Source organism: Antrostomus carolinensis, unplaced genomic scaffold (genome assembly GCF_000700745.2).
Source record: "Antrostomus carolinensis isolate BGI_N321 unplaced genomic scaffold, ASM70074v2 scaffold6457, whole genome shotgun sequence".
Taxonomy (NCBI): Eukaryota; Metazoa; Chordata; class Aves; order Caprimulgiformes; family Caprimulgidae; genus Antrostomus; species Antrostomus carolinensis.
The window spans coordinates 599-25,809 of NW_010325267.1; the positions used below are offsets into that span (position 1 = coordinate 599).

At 38.6% G+C, this 25,211-nt stretch overlaps 1 protein-coding gene across 1 annotated transcript; it reads left to right on the forward strand.

Annotated features, from left to right (window-relative positions):
* The first annotated feature begins 1,088 nt into the window (after positions 1–1,088).
* MXRA5 (matrix remodeling associated 5) lies at positions 1,089–18,233 on the forward strand. Its single transcript, XM_010171145.2, has 6 exons — positions 1,089–1,276; positions 4,597–4,726; positions 5,041–5,431; positions 8,070–13,088; positions 13,732–14,632; positions 15,525–18,233. The coding sequence occupies exons 1-6, from the start codon at positions 1,089–1,091 to the stop codon at positions 17,434–17,436; spliced, it is 8,541 nt and encodes a 2,846-aa protein (XP_010169447.1). The 3' UTR covers positions 17,437–18,233.
* Positions 18,234–25,211: the final 6,978 nt, after the last annotated feature.

Below are 25,211 nucleotides of genomic sequence, written 5' to 3' on the forward strand. Positions count from 1 at the left end.
TGGTAGAGTTAAGAACAGGGACACTTAAGACTCATTTCTCCAAAGTTAGACTGCTTAATCTGTACTTAGACTTGTACATAAATTATTTTATTTTTGGAAATTATTAGTGCTTAAGGTCAATAATAGCTGTGTTTTCTTGCCTGTTCTAGCACAGTGTCAATCTTTAAATGACTCTCCATGGGCCTAACCACCCAGGTTTAGACACACAGTTCTGAAAATCTGAACTTGAGTGTTGGTAGACCAGGCAAGATTATAAATACAAAATTCCTTGCTTACATTTCCTCTGAGGTCTGTGCTTATGCTTCTAAATAAATTGCCAAGTTTTATCAATTCTAATCATTCATAGTTTCTGTTTGGTTAAGATTGCAATGGAAAAGCACATCAGACGTTGCACAGTAATGCATGGCAAAGGAGTCCAGATCTTTGGCAAACCAGTTCTTTCTTTCTCTCTCAATGATACCATTGCCCATATACATAATGAATGAGATTCATTCAGCCAGATTTTACCCTCCTGGAAGTTAGTAGCCTGTCTAAACATTAGGCAGCTAGGCTAGGCAAGTTAGCTAATTACAGACCTAAACAGGCTGAATTATACTGTTTCTAGGTATCTGATCAGGTAGATACCTGAAATTATTCACCTTCAAGTGCATATGGGTTACTTTTTTCCTGTCCCTGACTGTAGAGGGAGCCATGTCAATTTGCTTGAACTAGATGCTTCCCTTGAAGTTTTCAAATTTTTAGGTGATATAAGTACTACCCTTGGCATATAGAACAAGCCTACAAAATTTACTGCCGTAAGGAGAACACATAACTTTAGTAGAGTAGGTATTTAGCAGAACAGTAGAAGTCATTAGGGAGGAAAAGTTAACTTTGAAGTAGCAAATGACTTGGAAGAAGGAAAACCTCTTTATGGCTGAACTTGGCCTTGATTGTCTACAGACTTTCTGGGATGCTGCAGAGCATCTCTAGGTATATAAAGCTTTTTAAAAGGATTTTTTTTAAACCATCGTTTCTTCTCTGTTTCTTTTTCCCCCTCCCCATGTTTCCCCGGACACCCCAGGAGGAGCGAGGCGAGGGGAGGCGACAAGATGGGGGAGCGGGCGGCGGCGCGGGCGCTCTCCTTGGTGCTGATGTTGGGGCTGGGACTGCCGCCCGCCACCCTGGCCTGCCCCCAGCCCTGCGCCTGCTACCTCCCCACCGAGGTCCACTGCACCTTTCGGTCCCTGGCAGCCGTGCCGGCACGGATTGCAAAACACGTGGAAAGAATCAATTTTGGGTTTGTATGGCAGTTTGTAGCAAACAGTTTTATGTTCTTGGTGCAAAATCCTGGAACGCTTTGCACATGTGTAGCATGCCGGGATCACTGTGTGTACTTTTTAAGTAGAATTGCAGAGATGGGTGGTGACTTGCAGGCGCTGTATTTCAAACACTACAATTACTGGCATGGATAAAGTTTTAGTATAGCCCTCATGTTTCAAAGAAAGGTTACTGTTATGTTCAAATATTTATATCATGGTGTATGTTCTTCTTGGCAAATAGGACATGTTCTCTTTTACGGTATAGAAAAAATTATTTTGAATTAAACCTAGTATAGGATTTCTATTAAATGTTGAATATTATACCTGATGTAAAAAAATATAATAGGAGTAAAATTCTATAGTGTAGACAGGTAGGACTTCAGAGAACGATAAGGTATAGGATATCTTAAAGCAATACAGTAAAAACAAAGTTGTTGCATTGCTTTTACAGTTTTGTTTTTTTCCCAAGGAACTTAAGTGCAATATAAACAGGCATCAATGTTTTGGGGAGAGATTCTTCAGGCTCCAACTCACTTTCCTCTGCCAGGGTATTGTCATCTCTATCAGATGGTGAGATGAGAAGGCAAGAACAGTTGGTAGGCTGCATATCACAAAAGTGCTGCTTAGGTTCCTGATGTGACGTGGCATGGTGCAAGAGTCATAGAATCATAGAATCATAGAATCATAGAATCATAGAATCATAGAATCATAGAATCATAGAATCATAGAATCATAGAATCATAGAATCATAGAATCATAGAATCATAGAATCATAGAATCATAGAATCATAGAATCATAGAATCATAGAATCATAGAATCATAGAATCATAGAATCATAGAATCATAGAATCATAGAATCATAGAATCATAGAATCATAGAATCATAGAATCATAGAATCATAGAATCATAGAATCATAGAATCATAGAATCATAGAATCATAGAATCATAGAATCATAGAATCATAGAATCATAGAATCATAGAATCATAGAATCATAGAATCATAGAATCATAGAATCATAGAATCATAGAATCATAGAATCATAGAATCATAGAATCATAGAATCATAGAATCATAGAATCATAGAATCATAGAATCATAGAATCATAGAATCATAGAATCATAGAATCATAGAATCATAGAATCATAGAATGGTATGGGTTGGAAGGGGCCTTAAAGATCATCTAGTTCCAACCCCCCCACCATAAGCAGGGACACCTCCCACTAGATCAAGTTGCTCAAAGCCTCATCCAGCCTGACTTTGAACACTTCCAGGGAGTGAGCATTCACAACTAATTTGGGCAATCTGTTGCAGTGTCTCACCATCCTCACAGTAAAGAATTTCTTCCTAATATCTAATCTAAACCTACCCTCTTCCAGTTTAAAGCCATTTCCCCTTGTTCTATCACTAACTGCCCTTATAAAAAGTCCCTCCCCAGCTTTCTTGTAGGCCCCTTCAGGTACTGGAAGGCCGCTATAACATCTCTCCTAAGCCTTCTCTTCTCCAGGCTGAACAGCCCCAACTCTTTCAGCCTGTCCTCATAGGAGAGGTGCTCCAGCCCTCGGATCATCCTTGTGGCCCTCCTCTGAATTCGCTCGAGTAGGTCCTTGAGTCACAGTCCTCTTCTACTTATTATCAAAGCTGCCTCACTAACTGGTATGAACTCACCCCGACCGCCCCAAGGCCTGTAAGCTGTAATTGGTCATGCAATGACTGACAGTAGAAACCTTGATTTTTTTTTTTTTGCTTCTTTGTAGTTAAATTGTCTATCCACCTTCACTTTATCCACCTAAAGCCTAATTTTAGTCTCAAAATGCCTTTGTACTCAGTAAATCTGTATTACAGCAGTCTCATGCCATTTTTGAGTCAAAAATGCCTCCCTCTCCTCCCACATTCAAACCCACACATATTCACAGTCACCTGTCCCCCATACATCAACATTTTATGGCAAATTCTATCCCGAAATTGCTTTTGAAATGGAATATAGGCTTCTAAGTAATTTAGGTGGGTTTGGCTATTTTTTAATAAAAGTACATTATTTGATATTGCTAGAATGGAAGCCCTTTCCTGTCTTTGTGTTTCATCACTACAAATGACATTGTGTGAGTGTGTTCTTTCCCAGGGAGAAACATCCTTAACTATCTGTTGTTGCATTTCTTTATTTTGGAAAAGAGCTTTTACCATATTTCTATTTTAAGATGCTATATATTTAGGAATTAAAGATTATTTTGCTAACTGGAAATAATTTAAGAAAAGATCTTATTTGGAGAAGTTCTTATTTTTTAGAAGGACTGATGTTAAAATAAGGGATTTTAATAGAATAACTGCTGTAAGCCTAGTAGATCTGTAGTAGGACTAAAACCATCAAAACAGTAGTCTAAATTTTTAGCAAATTCAGAATCTTCAGATAGATAACATGATGAGAATCTAAAAGTATTTCCTCTATATTGAAAGTATTTTAATTTCTTACTGTCTCTTCCCTTCCTTTCTAGAAAGTGTTAAAAATTGTAAAAATCTTTAAAATTCTGTGCTTAATTCAGAGACTTCATGCCCAGATTAGCTCATACATTTAATTTTATGTCTACATATGGAAAACCCAAATGTAGAGCTAGGCTGCCAAACTTAAGACTTCCATCTTGGCAAGTAAAACCTGATTTATTTGTCCAAAGTGAAATTGAATTATTTTCGAGAAGTAGATTTTCTGTGTTCCTTCTCTAAACACAGTTTGTAGGCTCAAATGATATAATTGGAAGGTCAATTCCTCGTTCTTATGTAATTAGTTGTAGTTGATGTAGCCAATTACATGTTGTAACAGTAAGTGAAGCAGGATGAGACTTCCTGCTTCTTGAGCTGTTTGGGAGATAGCCATTTTTAATGTCCTCTCTCCAAATCTTTGTTCATGTATTGTTAGATGCTGTTTTGGCAACACTGCAGGCTGTCTAATTTGTCAGGCTCCATAGCATCATTGGTTGGCTACAAGCCATAAATTTATTACCATTCCATAAACTGAACTGCATGGAAAAACATACTGACAACTATTAGAACTTAAATGCCTTTTTATTACTCTCACTCCTAAATTATGGCTACAGTGCCACAAATGGAGTTAAAAGAATCTTAATGTAAACATGAACTAAGTATACTTGGCCTTGTGAAATATTTCAGTAACTTCTGGCCCTTTGACAATGCATTAAGATCCCTCCAATTTTTCCTGAAATTTAGGTTGTACTAATTTTACAGTTGCAGTCCATGATAGTCAGTGCATAAAATGTAACTGCACATGTGATTTTTTTTCCAGGTTTAACAGCATACAGTCTATATACGAAAACTCCTTTGCAGGACTTACAAAACTGGAGTTGCTCATGATACATGGAAATGACATTCAAAATATACCTAATGGTGCTTTGAAAGATCTTGTGTCTCTACAGGTAATGCTCAGGTCTTCCTAACTTCCATTAATAACAGCAGACAAAAATAAGTGGTTTTTGTAGTGCCTTTCATAGGATTAAGATACCATTTTCCCCTCAGATACGTTGGAGATCTATTAACTATGCCTATGTCGTACTTGATAATGCCAGCTAATACTCAGTTGTATTCTTCCCTCTTTGACCAGCATATAATTTTTCAGTGGTGCAAAGGATATTTGAATGTGGGAGGAAAACTTCTGCTTGCTTGCTATTCTATTTGTACGTAGATCAAAAACCAAAATTAATCTCTTTTATTCTTTTTTTTTTTTCCTCAGGTTTTCAAAATTAGTTACAATAAATTGAAAGTCATAACTGGCCAAACTCTCCAAGGACTTTCAAGCTTAATGAGACTGCACATGGACCACAACAGAATTGAGTTTATTCATCCAAATGCTTTTAATGGATTAACTTCTCTGAGACTGGTCCACTTAGAAGGAAATTTGCTCCAGCAGCTTCACCCCAACACCTTTTCAACATTTGTGGTCCTTGATTATTTCAAACTGTCAACAGTAAGACATCTGTACCTGTCTGAAAATGCTCTTACGACCTTGCCTGCAGGGATATTTCAAGGCATGCCACTGCTGGAAAATCTTTACCTTCATGGGAATCCATGGGCCTGTGACTGCAGTTTAAAGTGGCTCCTTGAATGGAATGAAGTGTCTGGAGGTAAGAGGAAAAATACCAGTGCTTCTTCAGCTCATAATGTTGGACTTTTTTTTTCTTGTTCTGCATATGGATGGTTTTGTTATTTCCTGGGTACTATTACCTATATGGTGTCTAGGTGCACTATTATGTTCTGTTACCATTCAATAAATGCATGTATTTAAAAAAAAACAAACCAGTGTAAACAGGAAGCAGTTGTGTGCCACTAGCTAAAAATTTGTATTCAACAACAACGGAATTAGCCATTGCATTCAAGATGTAAGAAGTGATTGTGAAGTTTATAATTGGAAGGAGGAGATAGGTCATAACCTGTTAGTGTTCCTTTGCACAGCAGCACACGTTTTACTAAGGGCTGGCATTTGTCATCAGCCAACAAAGCTAGTAACTGTGTGCTCTCATGGGAGGTGGGAACATTGGATTTTAATTTGTTTGGCAAAGGACAGAATAGAAATCAGGTTTCCAAATTCCTGGATGAGTCCTTTGATGCTATTAACATTATGACTGTTATGTAATATGTATCCTTCATGTCTAACCGAGTTTATTCATTAACCACAACTTCATTTTATGATGGATCAAATGTATTTTAAGTATTTTCAGAGATCACCTACAATCCTGCATTTTTTTTCCCTAGAATAATTTGTTCAGGCTTAGATCTGAGATAAGTATCACACTGCTTAGGCTGTAACACTTCTTGTCATGTGCAGAAGCAAAATACTAGAAGAAAAAAAAAACACAAAAAAACCCAAACCAAAAAACTCCAAACAGTTTTATAATACCTCTATATCAGGAATACACTAAATGAGGGTTTTTTGAATGTCAGTTTTCAATTTGGACATCTCAGTTCACCAGTGCCCCATCTCAGATAGCTAAGTCCTTACCATAGTAAACCACAGGGACTGGTGTTACACCAGAGCTTCCACTAAAATATTAAGATGGAATTGTCATTTGAATGCAACTGAAGATGTTCTCAAATGAGTGCTGAAGTCACAAGTTTTATATAAAGATTTGGAGCATGTATGGTCAGTCTTGTCATCTTAGAAAATGTAATTCATTGCAGTTTTGCACTTAGTTATAGGACAGTACTTTTAAGAGTGTGTGTGATACTTGGATCTGTAATGTAAGTGTTCCTGCCTGAACTGATAGTTGAGGCATCTAACTTTGATACTGTATTTTGCTAACTTACATTTTAATATTCTTACGTACTGTTCTTGATCCAAATGATAATGTGTATTAAGTCTACTTAAGTTGCACTGTAAGTTAGAGCTATGAAATATTAGATGATTTTTTTTTTCCTTGCACAGTGTTGGCTTGTTAGAATTTTTATTGAATTAGATTCCCTTTTTACACTACAACAGTAGTGATTATTGGAAAGAGAGAAGAATTTATCCATGCCATTTTCATATATGACAAGATATTGTATCTTTATGTAACTATAATATTAACATCTTTGGGAATTCTGTCCAGATAGAGCTGTTAAAGTTCTTTAGACCAGTGTGGTCACTGCCAAGTTGATTGTGGGACAGTTCTGTCATGGAGCGTGCTTTCCTTATCTTTGAAACATCGTATTTGAATCTGCAAGTGATAGACAGGTTAAGTTAAATATTCCATTTTTAAGAACTTCTCAAGAAAATTGATTTGTCAGACCAGAAAAGCATATATTTTTCAATTAAAAAATAGTATGAAATTCTGCCACTCTTTTCCCCTTCTCCTAAAATTTTGCCTTATAACCCACCCGTATATTGTTCATTGATTCAAAGATCTCTCATTCCTCAGCATGACACTTATTCCTAGAATAATTGGAATACATTTTATTTACAACATGTTTCCAAACTAAACATGTGAGGTGACATTTGACATTCTAGTGAGCAGAGCAATGTAATAATTATATGACACTTATTTTGCAGACAAGTCTTTCTGGCATTGATAAAAGAGAGGAGTCAAGGCTATCATTTCCTGGTTTAGCACTCCTTTTCTGTTTTAGTTTTTATTTTAGCATTACAGAGTTTACAGTTATTTCAGAGGTCAGGGAAGAAGTGGCACTTTCATTTTTCTTTTGCTGCTGACAAATAGCTTGTAAGTGCAGGAACTAGTCAGCAGATTTTGGTAGCTACAGTAGAATGTTTTCTGGATTGCCAGTACTGTTTTTAATGAATAGAGAAAAATAAAAAGCTTCCTGGATTATTTAATGAGGAAGTCCAGCATTTCTGAGGTAAATGCTGAATTTTTGAAAGCCGAGGGGACCCAGTCCTCTTCACATTAGATTCATCAGTTAGATTGGTAGCCTGTCATTGTACAGATACAGACTTTTTGATACAGCATAGATTTTTATTGACTTGTAAAATGTTATTGTGAACACTTCAATTTCAAGGCATTTTATTCAGAGGCAGTGAATCTAATTTTCAGAAAGATGAAGTAATTAATCCTCTCATTAAAGTCAGAAGAAATTGCGGTCAGTTTGAGAATCAGGCACCCATTCAACTGTGAAAACAAAGAGGTGCCATTTTAAGCTTTGCCTTATGTGTCATATGCCATAATGCATTCCTCATGTGGTCCATTTCACACTTTGAGAGTTCTCTGACTCCAGAACAGAGTTCTTCAGCTTACCTATCTTTTGTTTTCCCTATTTTTTTTTTCCTTGCAGGTGTTTTAAAATGCAAAAAGGATAAAGCCTATGAAGGGGGACAGCTCTGTCCTAAGTGTGACAGCCCGAAACAGCTGCAGAAAGAAGATATTCAAAACTTGAAAGATATTTCTTGTAGAAAACCTGTCATTCAGTCTTCAGTGAAGCAGAATAGCAGCACTGAAGAAGAAGAAGATGGTGACAGTTATGAACTCCCTCTGGAAGAGTTTCAGTCCTCTCCATGGAACATTGCTCTAAATATGACTGATGAGCATGGCAACGTGGTCCACCTGAACTGTGAAATAAAAAAACCAACAGGTTCTACTAAAATTCAGTGGAATCAAATCCAGACTCAGGAGATTGATATAAATGCCACAATTTCACTGGATTTTGAATGTCCAATGAATCGGGAAAACTATGAAAAACTATGGAAGCTTATAGCTTATTACAGTGAAGTACCTGTCAAATTAGAGAGGGAACTTATGCTCAGTAAAGAACCTAAAATAAGCTACCGGTACAGGCAAGGCTCAGATTATGATGCTCTTTACTACACAGGTGTAAAAGCTCAAATATTGGCTGAGCCTTCCTGGGTAATGCAACCTCTTATAAATATCCAATTAAACAGGCGCCAGAGTACAGGGAAAAAAGTGGTGCTGTCTTTTTTTACTGTGGTTTCTCAGACAATTCGTACCAAAGACACTGGGCAGCAGAGAAGCTGGGTAATGATAGAGCAAAACCAGAGCACAAGGACAGCGCAGAGTGTGGTGGAAGGGTCAGAATGTCAGCTGAGCTGCAATGTGAAAGCCTCTGAGAGCCCCTCCGTTCAGTGGCTCTTTCCAGATGGGACTAAACTGCAGGCACCATTTAATCAGAAAGAGAGTAGGTTTTCCATTCTCAGTAGCGGCCAGCTAATAATCAAAGCAGTGAGTTACACTGATGGTGGTTTGTACCACTGTGTTGCCCAGGTGAGAGATGATGTGGACATATTGGCTTACAGACTTCTAGTGCAGCCTCCAGCTATTCAGGTAGCTGATTCAAATGCAGTGAGAGTTGAAAAAAATGTTGGAGATCCAATAGTTTTGCCTTGCAATGCAGTTGCCATCCCAGAGCCACAGATGAGCTGGATTCTTCCAAACAGCCAAGTACTTAATGATTTATCAAACTCTTCAAAAGGATATATGTTGGACAATGGTACTTTGCTTATTCCAAAAAGCCACATCAGTGATAGTGGCCATTACAGGTGTGTGGCTGTCAATCAGCAGGGATCAGATCAGTTAGTTGTAAGGGTCACAGTGAATAAAATGGTGTCTGACAGGTCATTTAAAAGGGTAAAACTAAAAAAGCGCCCTGGCTCAAGAAGTTTGTCAAAGACAAGAGGGCGAGTCATAGATAATGGAGAGGGATCAGGGGCAGGAGGGGTGGAGGAATTCCCACGAAGAAAGAACCACCTGAAAGATCGAGAAATATCCTTTAAACAAGAAACTGACCAGGTACCAGGGGCTCAAATTAAAAAGGGGAAGAAAGGCAGAAGGAAAATGAAAATTTGGAAAAGTACTGATGGAACCCAAGACAGCAATATTGCAGAAGGCCGGAGAGTATTTGAATCTCGAAGAAGAATTAATGTGGCAAGCAAGCAGATTAATCCACAGCATTGGGCTGACATTCTGGCAAAGGTTCGTGGGAAGAATCTTCCTAGAACAACAACAGCTACAGCCATTTCTTTAACAGCTGCACTGCCATCAGTCACACAGAAAACAACTCCAGTCCCTCATCCAGTAGCCAGCCCTCCGCCTTCAGAGACAGCAGCTGATGTGGTAGATTCTTCTGCCGATACATCACCTATGGGTGAAGATGAGCCATTATCAGTCACTGTTTCCCACAACACTAAAGCATTTTCAGTACAGTCCATATTAACAAGGTCAGAAACTGAGCCTTTTTCTGACCACAGGGCTTTAGAAACACCTGCAAGTGTATACTCTGTAGAAACTGCTGTATCAGGTCCATATGCAACTCCTGTCTCTGCAACTGTTCAACCTGAAGACCAGCAGCATCTTGATGTCAGGACTCATGATTCGCTTTTACTCAAAGAAAATATCCATGCTCTCACTGAAGAACCTCTAATCAGACAATTTGTAACAAACTTTCCTAATAGTCAGAGCAGTTCAGTCACAGTGGGAAATGTAGATAGAACTATATTTTCCGCATCAGATGAAAATTCTGCATTTGCTGAGCTACCAGTTGATACTACTGTCCTGGCTGAATCTCAGACTGTGGATCTTCGTGGCATCTTGGAGACAAGTGTGAAGTTAAATGAAGTGGACCTCATGAGTACTGACACCATAATTTTAACACCTCAGTTGGATGAGATCATCCCAACAGATTCTATAGGTACTGCTACCATTTTTTCATCTGTTTCTCCATTTGTTACAGAAAAGAGCAATGACTTCATACACCAGCACAAAGAAGTATCCTCGGGTCAGACAAAAATGGCAGACTTAAGTACAAATTTTCCAGCTGTCACACCCATTGTGGTTCAGAGCAAGGAAGAACCTGAGACCCACAGGAGTACAGTGACTGAAGAAAGCATATCCAGCAGTTATGCAGAGAGTTTTCAGGGAAGAGAACATAGAAACCTGGCTACTTCAAAACCAGATCCTGCATTAATTTTGCATAGTACTAATGCTCTTCATAAAACAGCAGAAGGGATAAAAACTGCTTCTTCCATAAGTAGATTGACCACTGTGGCCACAACAACAACTCCCTATAGGAAGACTATGCCTTCACTTGTTACTCAGCGTGCTAGAAAAAGGCCTTTTGGGAGAAGGAGATTGAGGCCAAACAGAATCCGACAAAGACCAAAGCCTTTTCCTCCTGTTATTTTAACCACAGAGGCAAATCCTATAGTTCCAAGGACACCTGAAGTTGAAGCTGTGACCAAAAGTTCTTCTGCAACTCTTGAAAGTCCTGATCTTAAAAACAATGTCAAAATGCAGGCTAAGGAAGAGGAACATATGGAATTCACTCCGGCATTAGTTACTGATCCAGTTGTCTTAGAGAAAATTACCAAAATCAGAGAAGCGGTCGCAACTTCCTTCTTTAGGCCCACTACTTCTCCACCTGAAGCAAAGCATGTGATACACTCTCCTGCTCCTGAAACCCTGGCAATTCCAGCAACTGCACCTAACATGGTTTTATCATCATATGTTGTACATGATGCGGTTTCCACGAAAGAATCAGGCGTACTTCTGAAACCAGAACAAAGTGAAGTGCCAATATACCAGTCATTAGACAATATATCTGAGGAGAAGGGCATTAAAGCAGATTCTAAAGCTATGGACAGTAAGTCAGCACAATCAAGCCCAACAACTTCTGAGCATATGAACAGCTTGATACTATCTACAAAACCAGAATCTCAGGCAGAACCTATCCTATTTGACTCAGAAGTTGTGGTTAATGAAACAAGCACTGGAACATTCCAGCTGACTTATCCCACTACGACTGATTTAAATATTCCTGTTGGCACCGTGGAAGTTTTTAAGGACCTCTCAGTTTCAAAAGAACTGTGGAAGCCCACAGTATCTTTAGAAACACCAGCAGCAACTGAGCCACCTCAGCAACATGAGATGATTACTTTGTCCTCCTCCTTCAGCACGACAGAAACTCAGACTTCTCCACTTCAAGGAACAAAGAAATCTGTTACTTCTCAAACTGGGACAAAGCCATCTTCCGTGGATAAAAAGGAAGCTATGTCACATACATTTCATCATGATCCCTCTTTACAAACAACTGAAAAACCTCTGACTACATCCACTGCCTTTATTCCGTTTAAAAAACTTGTCACTCTTCCCCCTTCGATTTCAAACACTTCAAATCCTTCTCTTCGTTATACCACTGAGGAAAGTAATGCCTTCAATCAAGAAAGGTTCCCAGAAGCAAAACAACTTGAAGCAGATGGTGACAAAATGGTGATGAGCTCAAGACAGAACGTAGACCCTACTCCTTCCTCTAGCCAAAACAGGATTAGCATACAGTCAAAAAAGGAGCAGTTCAAAGAATTGTATATGAGCAAGTCAAACAACAGTTTGCTGCTAAATTCAAACCTTCCCCATCCACCTGCTGGAATGATACCAATTTTAAATCAAAGACTGCCTGTTGTGCCTCCAAAGCATGATCCAGTAAGAGGCACAGTGAAGCCTCCTTATATCATAACACAAGGTTCATTTCGCTATTTTATAACACACCAGCCTCTTCACTACACAAACAAACCAGAGATAACAGCATATGCAGCACATACCATCCAGGACAAAAAATCTTTGGCCTCTCAGAGAGAAACAACTACCCCAACACAAGCCTCTCCATTTCACAAAACAAACCCATTCACTGCAAGCAAGTTTGGTAATCATGGTCAAAACAGATACAATATTAATTCAAGATTTTTTGGAAATAACTACGTTCCAGATAACAGAGGCACAGCAGGGAGACTACCAAGTCAAGGGATCCCCTATTATCCCAGTTCCAGAATGCCATTCCTTTTCAACAGAACAAGGATATTCCCTCACTTAAGCATGCATCCTAAACCAGTAGTCCCTAGTCAACTAGTCCCAAAAGACACAAATGGGAAGAAGGTTGCCCAAGTCTCTCCTACTAGGGTTACAGTGCAGAAAGCTACAGCTATTCCAGTGCCTTCAATGCCGCATACCACACCCACTACATCGCCACCACCAGTGATTTGGAAGATTACCCCTCCAGTCTTTCTCTCTCAGCACACGAACCCACAGATACCCACTACAGTTCATCCTTTTAAAAATGTCCATCATCATCCTCAAAAAGTTCCATCTGTGCCTTATGTGGGAGGCATTATGCCACACAATTCAACTGTAATTCAGTCTTCCAGTAATTTCAGGATACATGGAGAAAGACCTAAAATTATCACAAAAGGTTCTCAGAGCATATCCATCCTTGCTGAAACAGATGCTGTTATCCCTTGTGATGCAGTAGGGGAACCCAAGCCTTTTATTACTTGGACAAAAGTCTCTACAGGTAAGAGGAAAACGTGTTCTTCCACGTATTTTTTAAGGGTACAAATACTTTTGTTGTTGCATAGAAATGCAACATGATTGCAAGAATAGTCCAAAACACTGAAAATTAATTTATATCTCTTTGAATCATTATAGATAAAATGTGACTAATTGCAACTAATCATTACAGGTAAAAATAGCTTTGCAATATTTCTTGTAGTAAAAGAAAACCCCTATCATTTACTGAGTTTATTTTTTAAGAGAGAATAGCAGCCAAATTGGATTATTTGCAGCAGTTATAATTTATTATGGCAACACTTGTGAGTATTGTTAACAGTGTTGTTAACATTGCTGCCTTAAATATTGATGTGTGTGTTATCTCCATAAGCAAAAGAAAAAGAGAAATTACATAAAGATTTAAGAGGAATCCTAAAGCACAAAGTCCTTAACAGTTCCCACACTATACATGCTTCCAAGCTAGTATGGTTAGTTCTGAAATAGAAACAAAGACTAATTCGAGCTATGGAGAGTGACAGAAGATGTCATGTGATCCATCTGAAGCTGTAGTTGTTAAGTAAATCTAAAATCTTACATAAGACTTTTTAAATGTGACAATGTATGTCTTGATCCCTTTGACTTTTCTTTCTTTTCTCTCACCTTCCCAGGAGCTCTTATGACAGCCAACACCAGGTTACAAAGGTTTGAAGTCTGGAAAAATGGAACCCTCCTTATCCGTAATGTTCAACTTCAGGATCATGGACAGTATTTGTGCACAGCTCAGAACCTGCATGGCATAGATAAAATGCTCATTGTGGTCACAGTTTTAGCCCACCAGCCCAAAATTTTACTTTCCCGCTATCGAGATGTTACTGTCTATTTTGGAGAGACCATAGCAATGGAATGTCAGGCTAGTGGGACTCCAAGCCCACATATTTCATGGATCTTCCCAGACAGGAAGATTTTGCAGACAGTCACCACCACAGAAGGCAGGATAATGCTTCATGAAAATCGAACCTTGTCTATCAAGCAAGCAACTTTTTCAGACCGAGGAGTTTACAAATGTGTAGCAAGCAATGCTGCAGGAGCTGACAGCATTGCAGTGAGGCTGCACATTGCAGCCTTACCCCCCATCATCCAGCAAGATAAGCAAGAGAACATTTCCTTGCCCCTTGGTAGTAGTATCAACATCCACTGCACTGCCAAAGCATCACCTTCTCCCAGCATCCGCTGGGTGGTCTTTGATGGCACACAAATGCGACCATCTCAGTTTGTCAATGGGAATTTATTTGTTTTTCCCAATGGAACTCTTTATATTCGCAATGTCTCCCCCAAGGACAGTGGGACTTATGAGTGCATTGCTGCTAACATGGTAGGAGCTGCCAGGAGAACAATACAACTCCATGTGAAGAAGCATGCATCTAATGCTAAGATCACTGGGAGCTCTCCTCAGAGGACAGATGTAACATACGGCAGCGTCTTGCATTTGGACTGTAGTGCTTCTGGTGACCCCTGGCCTCGGATTTTATGGAGGTTACCTTCCAAAAGGATGATTGATTCCCTGCACAGGTAAATTACTATTTGAGGTATCACAGCTAAGTTACAGTTTAGATTAACTTAGAGAAAAGACCATTCATATCTGTACAAGTTTCATTCTTGACTTCTGTGAGTTTTGAATAAGGCCCCCAATCCTTAAGGAAGAATTTGAAATTATATCAAAAGATAGCCAATTCATAACTTAGCATAATTTTCTTGAAAGCAACAGTACTCTTGAAAACCCAGCTTCAATTGTTTAGGACAAGTTGCAACTCTGTCTTTTACAGCCACTTGTAAATGCAGTAAAAAGTCCAGTGGCAAAAGTTAAGATATACAGCTTGTTCCCTGCTTGTTCCAGTGTGCTTATTCTGCATAGAGTTGCATAGGTGCCTGCTTTTCCCCAGGAGAAACAGGATCACTGAATTTTGATTATCTGTTGTACAAATCATTATACACAGTAAATACAGGGTAAAGAAATAATCTTATAATTACTTAAGTAAGCATGATAGTTTTAACATGGTTGTATAGTTATAGTCCATATAGGTTTGCATGGAGTATATCATTCAGAGATCCCATATTTGAATGTTACAGACTACTGTACATGCAGTCAGAAGAGTAAAAAATACCATCTTTTGATATTTAATGGTCATTTAATGGTCAAAACCACTGTTAAAGTCATTGAATGGAACAGAATTGCTTGGTTAAAAGTGAGTAGAATTTTTATTTTTTTTTCCATTTGCTTTTTTTGGTGGTGAATATCTTGGACATTTCAGACAATCCAATTATCTAACAATAGCAATGCTCCTCTCCTTTTTTTCAGTATTGTGGTATTGTTGGTTTTTTTCCCCCAGGTTTCACTTAATAATTAATAACCTAAAATGTAATTTTGCAGCTCATATTCTGTTCTTTTTTTCTCTCCTTACAGTAGCTTGGAGACTAGAATCAAAGTGTTCAGCAATGGGACTTTGGTTGTCCATTCAGTTACGGATAAAGATGCAGGAGACTATTTGTGTGTTGCCCGCAATAAGATTGGGGATGATTACGTGGTCCTCAAAGTGAATGTGATGATGAAACCAGCAAAAATAGAACATAAGAACACGAATAACCACAAGGTCAAGTATGGAGGGGACCTGAAAGTTGACTGTGTAGCCACAGGTCTGCCAAATCCTGAGATCTCTTGGGGTCTCCCAGATGGGAGCATGATCAATACCTTCATGCAGTCAGATGACAGCGGCAGCCGGACAAAGCGATATGTGGTCTTCAATAATGGAACTCTGTATTTCAATGACGTTGGACTGAGAGAAGAAGGGGACTACACCTGCTATGCTGAGAACCAGATTGGGAAAGATGAGATGAAAGTGCGGGTCAAAGTAGTGGCCGAGCCTGCAACTATCAGGAACAAAACCTACGCCATTATTAATGTACCCTATGGTGATGTTGTCACAGTAGCATGTGAAGCCAAAGGAGAACCCACTCCCAAAGTGACCTGGCTCTCCCCAGCCAACAGGCCGATTCCTGACCTATCTGACAAATACCAGGTATATAAGGATGGCACCCTCCTCATCCAAAAGGCCCAAAGATCTGACAGTGGTAATTATACTTGTGTAGTGCGGAACAGTGCTGGAGAAGATCGGAAAATCGTCTGGATCCACGTTAACGTTCAGCCTCCCAGAATCAATGGTCACCTCAGTGCAATAACATCTGTGAGGGAGACAGCCATCAGGGACAGCCGGAAACTTATTGACTGCAAAGCTGAAGGCATCCCTGCTCCACGGGTCTTATGGGCTTTTCCAGAAGGAGTAATCCTGCCAGCTCCCTACTATGGGAACAGGATCACTGTGCATCGCAATGGTACACTGGACATCAGAGGGGTGAGGCAGACAGACGCGGTGCAGCTCATATGCATCGGACGGAATGAAGGAGGGGAAGCAAGACTGATAGTGCAGCTCCTCATCACAGACCGTTTGGAGAAACCCTCCTTCAGAGACCCTGTCAGTGAAAGGATCACTGCCATTGCTGGGCACAGCATCAATCTGAATTGCTCAGTCCAGGGGAACCCCAAGCCCAGCACAAGCTGGATCCTTCCCAATGGCACTGAAGTGCTGAGTGGCAGCCGTCTGCACAGGTTTTACCATAAGAGGGATGGGATCTTACACATCAGCAGCCTCTCTGCTGGGGATGCTGGGACTTACCGCTGTACAGCCAGAAACCCGGGAGGTTATGTGGAACGAGTAGTCTTCCTGAAGGTGGGACTCAGGCCAGAAATCAGCAACCAGTACAACAACTTGGTGAGCATCATCAATGGAGAAACTCTGCAGCTCCATTGCATCACCCACCCAACCCAGCAGGCGCAGATCTCCTGGACGCTGCCCAATGGAATGGTTTTGGATGCCCCCCAAGCTGTGGGTCGCTTTTCCCTACTGGAGAATGGCTCACTGACAGTGCGCGAGGCTTCAGTATTTGACAGGGGCACTTACCTGTGCAAGGTGTCCACAGAGTATGGCACTTCGGTTATGAATGTGCCTGTCATTGTGATAGCCTATCCACCCCGGATCACCAGTGAGCCAGCACCTGTCATTTACGCCAGGCCTGGAAATTCAGTAAAACTGAACTGCATGGCCATTGGGATTCCTAAAGCAGAAATAACATGGGAGCTTCCAGACAAATCACATCTGACAACAGGAGCTCAGTCCCGTCTGTATGGAAACAAATTCCTCCACCCTCAGGGGTCATTAGTCATCCAGCAGTCTACTCAAAGAGATGCAGGCTTCTATAAATGCACTGCTAAAAATATACTAGGCAGTGATTCGAAAACAACCTACATACACATATTCTAACACTAAAACAAATGCTTTTGGCTGGATACTCATGTTCAAGTCACTGCCAAGCTAGTGCACAAAGTACTGCTTGCAAGGAAGCCAGAAAGGCTGAGGACAGAAAAAAAATGAATTAATCCTATTTTCATGCAAAGTGCATTGCTTTTGTACTCAATATGGTAGTAAGTTCCTGCAATAAAAGGACACAGTAGACATACTGAAACTGAGGAGACTAACATGTTGGAAAAGGTCTTTAAATTGTTAAGACAGTGTAGGGTGGTTTTTCATGCTATCCAATAGCATCTGAGACCTAAAGTTCTCTATTCTTGTCAATAGTCCAAAGCTATTCCTTGTTCTAACAAGCACCTTAAAAGTACCAAAGAAGTATTAATTGTTAATTAATGAGCTGCAGTGATAGAAGTGCTTTAGTAAAACATAATTTTCTTTGTACCCTGCAGCGCTTTTACATAATCTAGCCTTATAGAATATGATTACTAACCTTTCTGTTCATGCTTCTATCAGCTCTTCAAAATCAAAGACTTAACTTAGCAAATAAGAGTGATATATTTTAATAAAAATACGTGCAGACATTAGTTACCTTAACATATGAACAAACCTTTTCCAGCTACTAAGGATGCTACAGTCAAATCATTCATTATATATTTTATATATATTTTAAAATTAGACTATGAGACTAGAAAGAGTAACAATGAACTTGGTCTCATTTTATAAATTATTGGTCTTTACAAGACTCTGATACATTACAGTGTTTTATAATATTAAGGTCAATATACTGTACATTTTATAATAAAAAAATATTTTCCAAAAAATGTATTTACTGTGGTTTTCATTATGTTTTGAGAAAATAGGGAACTCCAAATAATGAGAGTATGAAATTAAGTAAAAAAAAAAGAAGTCATGTAGTGTTACACATGCTCTTTATCTTTTTAAATGTGATTTCCTAATAAAAACTTAACACTTCTGTTATGTATATTTCAGGATACATTCACATTTTCAATACTTTTTCTGCAATCAAAGATGTTTTCTTGGATAATGTACATACTTATAATAAGATTTATCAATTATACTATAGAAATAATTGCTACAAGATGTGAAATATGCCCATATTTCCACAAATTACTCCAATCAGAATTTTGCAGGTATTAATGCACCTGTAAAACATAGGATTCTCTGAGATATTTCTGAAATCTTAAAGTTCTGATTGTTCATAAAATTTGTGCTCATGTTTTAGAATATGAGGAGAATAAAAGCTTTATTTTTATTTTCTCTATTAATCAAAACATGGCAGAAAATAAACTGTTATTCTGATATTTACATTTTGTAAAAACTAAACAAAGATTTCCTCGCCCCACAGATTTATCCAGTTGAGGAAAATTGTAAGCTGTTGCAAAATGCATATTTATCAGCATGGTAAACAGAACTGAGCTACTTGAAATAAATATTTTATTAGAACAAGGATATTGAATTCAATGACAAGGACAAGGATGTTGCTGAAGATTCAAAGGGCATAATTTATCTGGTAGAATATTTTATGAAACTTATTTTTTTTAAAAATCAGTACAGGCTAAAAAATTATGGTTTGTACACAAGCATTTATTAAAGTTGCAGTTATGTTACTGGCCTAATTAAATAGCACTTAATTGTGTCTTAGTTTCTCTTTTATGGTTTAAAATCTTGGACCCTAAATGAGCAAATCAGTGCTCAAGGTGAAACATGTGGCTAAATATTTGGCAAGGACGTATCTGCTTGTGAGAGTAGTAGTTAATGAAGAAAGGAAAAAGTGTTCAAGTTTTTTAACTAGATTGCTCATGTGGTCTTTTCTAATCTGGCTATTTTCCTTGAACATGTCACAGATTACATATGTCTTTAATTCCTTTACTTAGTTTTAGCACTTTTTATTTTATAGTAGTTCTTGGAAAATGGTAATACAATTTTTAATAATAATAATACGGCTTTTAAAAGAGCCTGAAGTCAGCATTTTAGCATTGGAGTAGAATTCAAGCACTTTTATTTGTCTGTCCAGTCTTCAGTTAACACTTACGTGAATTTGGAGATACTCTTGGATACTGAATGTCTTCTATATATTTCCATTAAGTAGATTTTTTTTTTTTTTAATGTTAAGGGAAGAAAATTGAATCAAAAATCAAACATTTGATCTCTTGAGATCAAACAAAGCATCTGATAATGTTTTATTCATCAATCCAGAATTTGCACCGCTGCCAATGGAAGTTTTGGAGGCACAAGAAATGAAAGATTTGGCTCAAGACCTTTTTTTAATTCAAGTCAAGAGCTGCGTGCTTGCAAAATTCACTCAAAATTGGACTTAACATGTTTTTATATATTAAAATTTTCATTATGTTTGCCTTTACTCTTTTTATGAAAACTTATTCCCAATGAGAGGCCTAGAAAATATAATTTTCTTCCAAAACAAATGTAACTACAGCTTAACAAATATCATATGAGCACTTTATACACTCAAGCAATGTTTGGCCATATGTTCTGTCTGTCGTATTATTTCTCTGCTGAGATACCAGTTGTCCAGGATATCCATCTTGAGCTCCTTTTTGTAGAAATAAAGAAGTTCACAGGGAAACCAAATCTGTTCCAGGACTTCTATTCTTAGGCCTGAATATATGTGTCACTCCATGTGCTGAATAATCCATCAAATGAAAGCAGTTGTAGGACACAATTTAAATCATAACTTCTTCCTTTTTTTCCATGTAATTATCTGCAAGTTGTGTTACATAAATTAGTTACAAATTCACATTACTTCAAGGACACAACACTTCATTAATTTGCTTTTTTAGAAGTTTTCATTCATCTTTCAGACCAAGCAGGAGCCATGCATTCAAAGACAATGGAGCTTGTTCCTTTTCTGATTTTGAGAGGTGCTGGGAAATTAAGTGCTTGGTCTTGTTTTGGGAAGGTTTCACAAAAGGAAAACTTGTCATTACTTGCTTTTTGCTTTGAAGATGGAGAAGAGAGATTTGTTTGGTATCTTTTTTTGGAGAAGCAGAGTATCAAGATGTCTCATTACAACTGTGTAGATTGCAAATTACTAGAGTTGTATATACATTTTTTGCTTTGGCCTTCACAAAAAGAGATTCATTGTGACCATATCCCTAACACAACTACCAACTAATAACAAAAATTGAGGTAGGAATATAGTCCAGAAAAGCAAAAAAAACAGGGAATTAAACAGAGTATTCCTGCCATCAAGATCTGATAAGGTTCCTAAAACACTAGCCAGTTCACTTTACTTACACATTTTAGTGATTATCTTCAAAAGCTCATGAAGGCCAATTGAAGTACAAGTAGATTGAAAAAATGCTATAGTTGTAGTTGAGGAAACATAAACCAGCAAAACCCTGGTATCAAGAGAGGTACTTTGTTTAATTCATTCTAAGCAATCAGTCTAAGAGCATCTGTAGAATTACACAGTGATAAGAAGCAGTTGTTCTGGAAGTTTCCGCAACAAATCATGTAATAGCAAGCTAGTTACCTTCTCACAAAAGTAATTAGTCCAGAATATGGGAAGAGAGAATGGGTATGGTATATCTTACTGTAGCAGAATTTTTTTACATAGTCACACAGGATGTTCTGATGTCCAAGCTAAAGAAATTTGATTTATCTTTATGAAGTGGGAGAACAGACATTTTCAAAACATTTAAAGAGAAGTCATGAGTAACTGAATCCAGCTTAGGTCTAGCACCTTTCCACATTGTCATTAATGGCTATCACGTATAGAGAAGACACTTTGCAAATATGTGAATAATATGAAACTGAAAGACACTGAAGCACATAGGACCAAATTGCAATTCAGAGTGATCTTTCTAGATTGCTGAAATGATTGGAAATAAATAAAATTATTCAGTAATACAAATGCAAGAATGATATTAAAGAGGAAGAAACTCCATACACATACAGCAAACAATTAGTGAAGAAGGAGTAGGAGTTGTACAAGTTAACAACATGATGCCATTTCAAACAAAACAGTGTCACTTTGAAATCTATTCACATGACGACTGTGTGAAGCAACATAATGGAGATAGTGGTGGTAATTACTCTTTGCAGACAGGCCCAAATACAAAGAAATTTGAAAGAATGCATGAAAGTGTTTTAGGAAAAGTAACCTATAAGGATAAGTTCACATAAGATGAGTTTGTCTGCTTAAGAAAAAAAAGCCAAGTATTAAATACAACAGTTAATAAAATGTGTAGGAACTCCTTATAGAGACAGTGGTCGGTTGTTTTTCAGGCTCACTGAGGTTAGTAAGGGAAATAATAGTGTTAACTTACACCAAGCAAGCTCTAGGCTAGATACTAAGAAAACTTAAGAAAAGAAACTAAGAAAACTGTAAGAATAGTTGAACAATGCATTATTTTTCTTTTGTTTTTAAATTTCCCATCTTTGGAGACGGTTAAAAAGAGTTTAGTCTGATAACTGTGGCAGATAATCAAGGTCATTGTCCAAGACACTGAGAAATCTTGGGGTTCCTTCAACATCCACATTCCTAGCTTTCCTAGGTTTTCCTAGGACTACAGTAGATACTAATTCTATACACTGGTGAAAGAAATATTTGTTTGCTAATTTGAGTTTATGCTTGTGATTTATATCTATGTAATCTTCATTATAATCTACAATAAATTCTTAACTGTTTAATACATGACAGATATGAACACCTGACAAATATGGGCACATGACGAACATGTCCATTGTGACCACATCTTTATGGTGAAAGTCTCATGGAGGGATTTCTAGAAGTAGCTATGTCACAGGATCTCCATTATAATTCAAATAGTTTTGTTTACAAAGGCCTCTCACACCAGACCATTCACAGAGTTGCACAGAGCAGAAATAAAGAACTGCAAGGACTTTAGGTATTTATTTTACCCAACCTGGGTTTTATTTATCCATATGTTTTAAAATAAGCATTCACTGTCTTTCAGTGTAGCCTGCTAACATGAAAATATCATAAAAGCTGTTCAACTATATGTATAGCTTGTACTCTCATTCCCTCTCTTTTGTTGTTTGCAACTTCGAATCACAGAGTCATAGAACAGTTTGGGTTGGAAGGTCATCTAGTCCAACCCCCATGCAGTAAGCAGGGACACCTTCAACTAGACGGGGCTGCTCGGAACCCTGTCCAACCTGACCTTGAATGTTTTCCAGGGATGGGGCATCTACCACCTCTCTAGGAATCCTGTTTCATTGTTTCACCACCTCAATTGTAAAAAAAATACTTCCTTATGTCTGGTCTAAGTCTACTCTCTTTTAGTTTAAAACCATTACCCCTTGTCCTATCACTACATGCCCCATCTTTCTTATAGGCCCTCTTTGAGTATTGAAAAGTTGCAATAACATCTCCCTGGAGCTTTCTATTCTCCAGACTGAACAACCCCAGGTCTCTCAGCCTTTTCTCACAGGATAGGTGTTCCATCCCTCTGATCATTTTTGTGGCCCTCCTCTGGACATGCTCCAACAGGTTCATGTCTTTCTTGTCCTGAGGATTCCAGAGCTGGACACGGTACTCCAGGTGGGGTCTCACCAGAGAAGGGCAGAATCACCTCCCTTGACCTACTAGCCATACTTCTCTTGTTGCAGCCCAGGATATGGTTGGCCTTCTGGGCTGCAAGCACACATTGTGTGCTTGTGTCTGGTGTTTCATCCAGCAGTACCCCCAAGTTTTTTTCTGCAGGGCAGCTCTCAGTGCCTTCATCCTGCAGGCTGTATTGATACCAGTGTTGCAAGTACTCTGATAAAATAATCAAAATTTTATTATATAGAAGAGTTGGGTTTAATTAAGAAGTAGAAAATTGTAAAGCATAATGTATAAGTTAGGATTGTTAGTTTTGAACTAGGTAATCATAGAAACGTCACCAAGAAGAGACTGTGAAGTCCCAGGCCTGTCCTAATCATTAACTTAGTACTGAAGTTAAGAACAATGTATCTTCACCATAGAATTTCAGAAACTGAAATTTATTACCTTAGTGTTCATAGAAGCATTAAGATTCTGTTTTACTGATCATTGGGATGTGACAAGAGAACATGTTGAGCCAACTTCTTGGGACAAGGTAGACAGAAGTGTTGGAAACAGGCCCAAAAAAGAACTGAGCATGTGCAAAGGAAAAGTAAAACCAAAGGACATGGTGATGAAGACTATGGACGACCACCAGAGAGAGTCTGCATGCGAAAGGGACATTTACATATATTAATGAGTTCCTGGAAATGTAATGAGTATGTTAATAATTTCATGGAAAAGTAATGAATATGCATATATTGGTAGTATAAAACTTTTGTAGAGAGATAAGTCAGTATGCACTTATAAAGAAGTGACTGCTTCTTAAGACTACGTTGGTATTAAGAAGTTTATTCCCAATTTCACTTACACCGGGGATTGTCCAGACCCAGGTGCAGGGCCTGCACTTGGCCTTTGTGAACTTCATGAGGTTCACATAGGCCCACTCCTCAAGTTTGTCAAGGTCCCTCTGTATGGCATCCCATCCCTCAGGCATGTCAACCACACTACTCAGCTTGGTGTCATGAGCAAACTTGCTGACGATGCACTCAATCTCACTGTCCATGTTATTGGTAAAGATATTAAATAGTACTAGTCCCAGTACAGACCCCTGAGGGACACCACTTGTCACTGATCTCCATCTGGTCATTGAGCTGTTGACCACTACCCTCTGGAGGCAACCATCCAACCAATTTCTCATCCACCAAACTTGACCATGGTGCATTTTTGAATGATGAAACACATTGTGAGGCCTCACGGAGAACAAATAACACTCTGTTTGTCATCCCTCTAACATGTTTCCTGAAAAAGATAAACAATAAGACAGAAGCCATTGCACACAGTGGGGAAACACATGAAGTAGATCATGGAGGATTGTCATCTGGTGTAGAAATATTGGCTTGTTAGAGCTGTTGCCATTTCTTGATGTATAAAGTTGAAGACTAGTTTGTGTGCCTTGAGGACTTGTTTAATTTTTGCAGCTATTCCTGTTGGCCTAACAGGAATTTTCCCTGCAAACCTTTTGTTGCTGGTTCAGTTCAGTAACACCAGCACAGAACAGTTAGCATAAACATTAGGATCTTTGGTAAATAATCTCACCTGCTGTTAATGGGCCGAGCTCATTCTATGAGCATCCCCATCTCTTTGTTTGGAAGGAAGGTGAGTTTCATAGGTGGTGTAACAGTGAGTGAAAGTGAGTGCAATCAATATAGAGACAATGTGGCAGTAATTGAGGACATTCCTATTTTTCAACAGTCTTTTGCGTATCGGAACTTCTGACCCTCTATTTACACTTTCTTTTGAATAAGCAAACTGTTCTTTGTCTAGGAGGCAGAGCTCTCATGTTTCTTTCCTTCCCACAGGCAAGACCCACTGTTACTCTTCATATGGTAAGAGTGATGTATCTGACATCTGGGGTAATGTGACAGGGAAGATGCTATGACATTGGACCGCAGCTGTGTACCACCTACTAAGCACTTCTTTGAATGTCTGGTCTCCATAAAAGGAAATGCATATTGGCAGCAGTACTACACTATGGTTTCTTCCCTACTCCATGACCCCATTCATCAAGCACAGCTGGCTGTAATATCAAAGAATTCACAGACTGGCCATGTCTGATGTGCCAAATCGCCAAGTGGGAAAGAGGCACAAATCATGATGTCTGCCAGCTGCTGGGGACTGGAGATGGCGGCCAGCAGTGTGAGTCTTGACAGGCGTGGGGGTGGAATGACTTGAGATGGATAGTCAGATTATAAAA